The 8,591-nt window shown below is 40.2% G+C and overlaps 1 protein-coding gene across 1 annotated transcript; it reads left to right on the top strand.

Moving 5' to 3' along the window:
* Positions 1–7,211: 7,211 nt before the first annotated feature.
* On the top strand, positions 7,212–8,136 carry LOC122434415 (olfactory receptor 13H1-like). The gene has a single exon (XM_043457763.1). The coding sequence runs from the start codon at positions 7,216–7,218 to the stop codon at positions 8,134–8,136; it is 921 nt and encodes a 306-aa protein (XP_043313698.1). The 5' UTR covers positions 7,212–7,215.
* The last annotated feature ends 455 nt before the right edge of the window (positions 8,137–8,591 follow it).

Raw genomic sequence — 8,591 nt, 5'->3', positions numbered from 1 at the left:
CTCTTTAACCAAGAAGGTCATAATTGGAATGGGCCTTGGAAATGGTCTGTATGGTAAAAATAATAATAATAAGTTGCAGAAAGTCAAAGTGACTAGCCCAATGTCAGACAGCTTGTAAGGTGTCCACTCTCTCATTGGGCCCTCCCTTTTAAACAGTTTGAGATATAACACATTAGGGATGCATTCAGTGGTCATGAGGCTGACTGAAGTTAAGTACTTTCATGAGAGCTGATTCTTTATCTTCAGTATAGTGCTGTGCTAAGTCCCCCCCCAATCCTTTTCAACCCTTTGGACTGTAGGCCACCAGGTTCCTCTGTCCCTGGGATTCTCCGGGCAAGAATATTGGAGTTGCCATTTCCTACTCCAAGGGAATCTCTCCAACTCAGGGGTTGAACCCATGTCTCTTAACATCTCCTGCACTGGTAGGCAGGTTCTTTACCTCTAGCAGTGCCGTGGCTCAGACGGTAAAGAATCCTAAATATTACTGCTTACTAATTGACAGAGAAACAAGTTTCAGCTAAAGATCGATGCCTTAATAAAGTGGTAAAAATATGGCATTCTGAGTTACCCAAGGACCTGGATAAAATCTTGTTCTGTACCAGATTTGAGACCTTTGTCCTCAAAGAAAGCATCAAGTAAAATACCATATAGACAATTTCTTAAAAGTCAGTGATCTGGAAGTAATAAACCTTGAGTTTTCTCTCCATCTCTGTCTTTAATTAATTGTGTGACCTTTACTCAATTCGCTTCATTGCTTTAGGGCACAATTTTCTCATTTATAAAAGAACCAATTTATGCGAATGCATTTGGAGAAGCAGAAAGAGTTAATAATGGTAATATTTATTGAAACTTTCCATGTGCCAGGCACTATTCTAAGCATTTTCCATGTAGTTACTTATTTCGTATGAAAATAGGATATGAAAATATGAAAAGGAAAATTAGGCTCAGATAATTTGAATTACTTAAACAAAGTCACATAGTTAGTAAGCCTCTGAGTACACAGTCATAACCACTACCTCAGATGGCTTCCCACTACCCTATTACCTACTGCTACTACCATAAAAAGTGTTACAGAAGTGAAAAAACAATATTTTGTCCTCAGGTTACCTATGATATAGCTGAAGAATCCAATAACATAGACAAACGTACAACAAAAGAGCCAAAAAACTAGGCTGAGTGTTGAAAAATGGATTAGGTAGTATCTTGCTCTTGAAGTTGGTAGACCATCAGGATTATTGGTGCAGAAAGAATAGGGGTGAGCTTCATAGAGCAATGAAGAAAGTATCCTGACTCAACTGGAGAGAAATTGTTGAGAAGTCGTGGGAGACAGAGGTGGTTGTGAGAATCAATAATAAATATCACTGTGTAGTTTGTCTGTGTGACACTTATCACAGGTGCATATTTATATTCTCGATTGCTTGGTTAATATCCGTTTTCCCTCCATGAAAGTGGCATCTCTGTCTAGACTTTTTTTTTTTTGCTCCAGGAAATGGCAACCCACTCCAGTGTTCTTGCCTGGAAAATCCCATTGACTGAGGAGCCTGGTAGGCTACAGTCCATGGGGTAGCAAAGAGTCGGACATGACTGAGTGACTTCACTCACTCACTCACTCATCCTCAATGCAAAGTCCATTGCCTGACACATGGTGAGTAATCATTATTTTAGAATAAATACAGTACTGTGTAAATGCCTGAACAAATGAATGTTAAATGATAGATGGGGAACTATCACAGTTGACCTTGCATGTCACCTGAAGGAATACAGACTTGATACAGTTGAAAAAAAGCTCCCATGAAAGCTGTTGGAGCAGGCTGGGGTGGTGGAAGTGGGAATGGAAAGGCAAACCTAAGGGCTATTTCAACGTGGGAATCAATACCACATGCACTTGCCATTGTGCACTGTCTAGCCCAGCCGTGCCCCAATAGACATTTCTCTGCCAGCTGCAGGCTCTGTCATGGCACCAGTTTAATACAGAAAGAATGTGAAGAGACTAATGACCAAAATAAAAAAGAATTATTTCTTAGTTCTCTGCAAAGCCCAACAGTGGTATACAGAAGTCTCATGGTCTCAAAAGTCTCCTTTCTCTTTCTCTACTTGCTTTCCCTACACAAAATATCACTTTTTTCTTTTCCAAACAGCTCTGGTTTGGCAAAATTTAATTGCCTGTTTGGGATGAGGTCCCTGAAGCTCTTACAAGTTAATTATTTCTTTCTGGACCAGAAATTTTGAACTGTACTCATGAGATAAATGGTCTGGTAGCACTTTGCAACTTCAAGTTATTTAAGTTACTGAGCAGCTCATCAACTTTCTCCTTGCATTTGGCATTGAATCTGGAAGAGAACTGAACCCCAGACATCATGAGTAGGCTGAGAAAGTAGGATATATAGATTTAGTTCATAGCAAAGTATGTTCCCAGAGATAGAACCTCTGGTGATGGCTTCCAGGTAAACATATAGCGATGAATTCTGAACCTAGATCAAGAGAAGGGGAAGAATGATACAATTTCTAAAAACCAAACTTCTCATTGTAAGGCAGGTTCTGTTCATTATGTTTTCTGGACAAGTGAGGGGTAACCAAATGGCTTTGGGCTTCAACTCCAGTTTAATGCTTTTGAAACGCTTTAGTGGGTAGAGTAACTGTCATTAGGTCTTTTTGCTGACTGAGGAATGCTCAGGACGTTGGAGTCTTCAGATTGTATACTTTCACATTCTGACACTGAAAATAGGGAGTAGGGAAGATGAGGAAACTGGGTGAGGTGTTCACAGAGCCCAGGACACTTCCTTCAAATCACTCAGTTTACTTTAAAGCCCTGGACCCAACATGGTTTATTATCATTTCCATCTTTTTAAAGTGACAATTTGGTTTAATTGTGTTCCAGTTCATCAAGATGAGATACTAAATAGATAAATATTGCCAAGAGGCAAAAGGTGTCTAATCTAGCAGTTCTAAAATTGAAACAACCTAAGGGTTTTGATGCAAAGTATTTGAAAGACCTCAATCCTCCTTATGTTATAACTTTTCTAGGAAAGATAGAACAATGATGTATGTGAGTCAAAGGTCAGTGAAAGAAATGTTTGTTTAAGAAATTAAATAATATAATACCATCAACACGGGCTGTACATCAAAGATTTGGCAATTGTAACTTGACCTAATTTTTTTTTAAATCTTTTTTTCTTCAGGTTTCCAGGCATTTGGGAGTTTGAGAAGCTGGAAAGGCTTTTGAAATCTCATCAGGAGAGTTTTCAGGGAGACTGTCAGTGTTCCAAACCTGACAACTGTTAGAAAACGGATATTTTCGGCAGTCTCATTCTGCTCCATCTACTAGTGCTTGAGAAGAACCTCCAATGGTGAGTTAATATCAGAAAAAAAGACTCCAATTTCTTTCATTCCCCCTCCTACTTTTTTTTTTAAATCTCTAATCATTTATCAGACATGGGCAACCTCCAGGAAGGCAAATGGCAGCTATTAGTTGAAAGAAAAATTAGGGTATATAAATAATTGCAGGCAACAAGACTAAGATGGGAAACATTCTTCTTTAATGATAATTTTAGGATAAGACCATCAGCACTGTCTTTGGAGAGCGGGGCCCACACTAAATGAAAAATATTTCCCTTGATTTAGATGCTGAGAAGCCTTTGAGTGTGAAATGGAAGTTGTCATCAATTCTAGTTCCATAGGTCCAAACACAGTACTAATGAAGGCAAGTTCATAGGTTCGATCCCAGTTTCTGTCAGTAAGCTTAACACCATTAAAAACAGATCTTCCCACATCCACATAGACTGAGCACCAAGTTTTAGTCAATTGGCTCATCAGTTTTTTCAGTTAGGGTCAGGAAAGACTAAGGGATAGATTCTATAAAAAGTGAAAAGAAAAAAAAAGTGAAAAGAAAGTAAGTCGCTCAGTCGTGTCTGACTCTTTGCAACCCCATGGACTGTAGCCCTCCAGGCTCCTCGTTCCATGGGATTTTCCAGGCAAGAATACTGGAGTGGGGTGCCATTTCCTTCTCAAGGGGATCGAACCTGGGTCATCCTCACTGCAGGCAGGCTCTTTACTATCTGAGCTACCAGGGAAGCCCTAGACTCTATAAACCCAACCTCAAAACTGGAGAAACAAAACACATCTTTCAGGTCATTAAGAATGACAGGTTTATATAAAAAAAGAATGATAGGTTTATATAAGGAGATAAAACATTTGATCAATATTTAATATTCAACAACAAAATCAATGTGTTTTATAGCATTCTAGGAGCAACAGAAAATTTTAAATGGCATAATAATCAGCAGTCTATATCTATGCAAAACCACTGCATCCTTCCATCTGCAGCTTGTTCACCATCTTTCTAGATATTCTACTGTGAATGGCCCATATATAGGTAATTGAGAGCTAAACACAAACCACTCAAATTTCAAGTATGAGTGTGTGTGTGTTAGTCACTCAGTCATGTCTGATTCTTTGCAACCCCATGGACTCCTCTGTCCACAGGATTCTCAAGGCAAGAATACTGAAGTGGGTTGCCATTTCCTTCTTCAGGAAGTATGAGTGTACTAACTTAAAATATAGGCTTCAGGGCGTTGTTTCATATAGTCGTGTGACTCTAATCTTTCTGCATTTTCCCTCTGTGGAAATGACTATTTCAATTTTAGCTTGGGAAGGAAGAAGCAATCCAAGGGAAACCTCTTTCTCAGAGTACCATGATAAATGAAGACAAAATCAGTGTTCAGTTTCTCAAGCTATGAGCACACTCCTGTGAAGGCAACTTATTATTCTCCCTAACCCTTACATGTGTTTACCACTTCACAAGTGGCATGCACTTTCACTTCCATGAATGTACCATTCTTGTGTACTTAGCCTATCTGGGAGGCTGAACAAGTAGAGAACTAGACACAGGGATAGGTTACTTGGACTCCCGGACAGAGAAGTGGGAGATTTATAGAATCTTCTTTGCTAAAGGCGTCTATAGACAAGTGAATCTCCCATTTCAAAGATGGTTAGAGAAATACCATCCCTTAGTAAACCCTTTCTGTAGCCCACATGCTTCTCCAACAGCGGAGGAGAATGTAGTAGATTCTTCCTATTCTGAGGAGTGTTGAGTTTTGTTTTGTTTTCACCTTAATTGAGGGAAATCAGAGAATCCTAGCAAGTTAGAGCTAGAAGGACTCTTAGAGATCACTTAGTTTAACTAGATTGCAAATAAAAATCTCAGCCAGTGAAGGGAAGAAACTTGTCCAGAGAAATAGCCAGTGAGTAGCAGAAACTTCAAGGAATGGATAGAAGAGAAGGGAAAGTTGCTGTCATGAAGGCATGTATACATTAGGGGGTGCTTGGCATATAAACAGCATTATCTAGGGAAGAGGCAGGTGGAAAGAGGGCCTGTCTTTTAGTGTGGAACAGCTAAAGAGTTGCATTCACACATTCATTAAGCAGATAATCCTTAAGAACCTTCTGTGTATCAGGCACTATTCTAGGTTTTGGGCATGCAGCAGCAACTTCATTGAGTGTATATTCTAGTTGAGAGAGATAATTAAAAACATAATTAATAGATAAATATATAATGTGCTAGAAGTAATAATTCTAAAGAGAACAATCAGGTAGAAAAGGGGGACATAAAATTCCAGGGGTGAGATGTAAAGCTTTTACACAGGGCAGCCAAAGAAAAACTGACCAAAAGGATGCATTGTGAGTAAAGACTTGAGAGGAGTGGGAAGGTAAGCCATATAAGGACCTTGGTTTCAGAAACATGGAGTACCAAGATCAAAGAGATCAAAGGCTCTGAGAAAGGGATGAGCCATGGTATTTAAGGAATAATGAGGAGGCCAGTGTGACTAGAGCAAAGCAAGCAAGGAAAAGAGTAATAGGCACTGGGGTCCTAGAGGAAACGGGAAAGCAAACCATGTAGCACCCGATAGCTCGTAGTAAGGAGATTGGTGCTAAATTGGGTTGAAATAGAAAGCTATAGAAATTTTTTAATGGAAGAGTAATCTGATCCAACTTACAATTTAGCTGAATCATTTGAAGTGAATGGGGGCAAAGCCAGAAAGAGGGAAACCAGTGAGGAAGTTAGTGGCAAAATTCAGGTGAGTGATGACAATGACTTGGAATAAAGAATGGCAGTGCCGGTGACAAGAGGAATAGTTTGATTCTGAATAATATGTGTGACCTCCCAGGACTTTATACATTCATCTATTCATTCCATATCTATCAGTACTTATGATGCCCCAGGCACTGTCCTAGGTACCAAGGACAAGCCAGTAAAAAAAAAAACAAAAAACCAGACAAGGTTCGGTCCTCAATCAATTTACATTCGCATGGCAGACAAGTAATTAAGTACTAAACAATCAAATCATTAATGCAATTTCAAATACTGGAATGTGCTATAAGAAAAATTAAGCAGCATGAGGGGAAAGAGAGTGATAAAGGTGAGAAGAAAGTGCTTTTTCAAGTAGGCTGGTCACTTCTTACCACTCAAACTTTTAGAAACATCATATTAGATTGTGACATTCTTAACTGGGGCCGTTCAATCACAACATGGAAACACCAGAGGAGCTGGAAATGTAACTCCAACCATGGACATTAGCAGAGAGTTTTCACAGACCTCAAGGGTTCCATGATAAACCATATTTACAGGATATCACTTCAGACCAAAGAAATACTTGGCAGGACTCTATGACATGCACTGTAGTAGATACTAGCAAAATGGAAGAATGGAGGTATGAACAACTTAGGAGTGAGAGACACAAGAATAGGCAATATTTTAGCTAAGACTGTCAGAAGGTACTGTCTTGGTGGAGGTAAGTAACTCAAGCTGACAGATGTTCAACCATTTTTATGAATCAGATTTGTCTTGGAAAGTGAACAAGTGAGAGAAGCAGAAAGATGCCCTCCTTTTCCTCTCTTCTTAATTGGAAAAAAATGAAACAAAAGGCATCTGGCAAAAGTGGGTTGGAGAACTTTTCATATAGCCATTTCAAAAGGATGGGGAATTGGCTGTTTTCCAGGGGAGGGAGTAGATTTTTAGCTTTGCCTCTGTTCCCATTATAGATATCTAATTTGTATTCTTATATCTCTTGAAGATGACAAACAGAATGATCCTGTACACCCTAATTATTTCCAACTTTCTTATACCATCCTTCCATGTTTATTCTCATTCTCTCAGGTAAAACTAGACAACTACATTGGCACCCAATCAATGAATAGTGGAAAGTGGAATGGAAGGCCATGGATAATGCTACAGCAGTATTCAAGTTTCTCCTTATTGGAATATCTAACTATCCTGAGTGGAGAGTCACATTTTTCACATTGGTGCTGATCACTTACCTCAGCACATTATTGGGGAATGGACTTATCATCTTTCTTATCTACATTGACCCTCTCCTCCACACTCCAATGTATTTCTTCCTTAGTAACCTGTCTTTCTTAGACCTTTGCTATGGAACAGTCTCCATGCCCCAGGCTTTGGTGCATTGCTTCTCTGCTCATCCTTACCTTTCTTACCCACGATGTTTGACCCAAATAAGTGTCTCCTTGGCCTTGGGCACAGCAGAGTGCCTCCTACTGGCTGTCATGGCCTATGATCGTGTGGTTGCTGTCGGCAATCCCCTGCGCTATTCCGTGGTCATGAATGGTTCAGCGTGTGCCTGGCTGGCTGCTACCACATGGGGGGCATCTCTTGTGCTCACTGCAATGCTCATCTTATCCCTGAGGCTTCACTTCTGTGGGGCGAATGTCATCAACCATTTTGTCTGTGAGATTCTCTCCCTTCTTAAGCTGGCCTGTTCTGATACCAGCCTCAATGAGCTTCTGATCCTCATCACAGGCATTTTTACCCTTCTCCTACCCTTTGCGTTTGTTCTCCTCTCCTATGTCCGAATTGCCACTGCTGTCCTAAGGATTCGCTCAGCCCAGGGTAGGCTCAAGGCCTTTTCTACCTGTGCTTCTCATTTGACTGTGGTGGTAATCTTCTATGGGGCAGCCATTTCCATGTATATGAAACCACAGTCCAAGTCATCCTCAGATCAAGACAAATTTATCTCAGTGCTTTATGGGGCTCTGACACCCATGCTGAACCCCCTAATATATAGCCTGAGGAATAAGGATGTTAAAGGGGCAATGGGGAAAGTTATGGCAAAAAAGACATAAGTCTTCTTTGCTTCTAAACTTCTAAAATACCATTCAGCTACATCTTCAATGATGGTAAACCACTACAATATTGTAATTAGCCTCCAACTAATAAAAATAATTGGGGAAAAAAACTGTTTAAAAGTTCCAAATTTACCTTTGGTTGTTGTTGTTCAGTCATTAATTCATGTCCAACTCTTTGAGACCCTATGGACTCTATGGCCTGTAGCACGCCAGGCTTCCCTGTCCTTCACCATCTCCAAGAATTTGCTCAAAAATGTGACCATTGAATCAGTGATGCTATCCAACCATCTCATCCTCTGTTGTCCCCTTCTCTGGTGGCTCAGACCTGCAATGCAGGAGACCCAGGTTTGATCCCTGGGTCAGGAAGATCCCCTGGAGAAGAAAATGGCAACCCACTCCAGTATTCTGCCTGGAGAATTCCATGGACACAGGAGCCTGGCAGGCTACAGTCC

The sequence above is a fragment of the Cervus canadensis genome, chromosome X, assembly GCF_019320065.1.
Source record: "Cervus canadensis isolate Bull #8, Minnesota chromosome X, ASM1932006v1, whole genome shotgun sequence".
NCBI classification, from domain to species: domain Eukaryota; kingdom Metazoa; phylum Chordata; class Mammalia; order Artiodactyla; family Cervidae; genus Cervus; species Cervus canadensis.
This window is presented reverse-complemented; position numbering and strand designations above follow the sequence as displayed.

What these genes read in the sequence shown, in the direction of transcription:
- LOC122434415 (XM_043457763.1), top strand. Translation starts at nt 7,216, where the DNA reads ATGGATAATGCTACAGCAGTATTCAAGTTTCTCCTTATTGGAATATCT.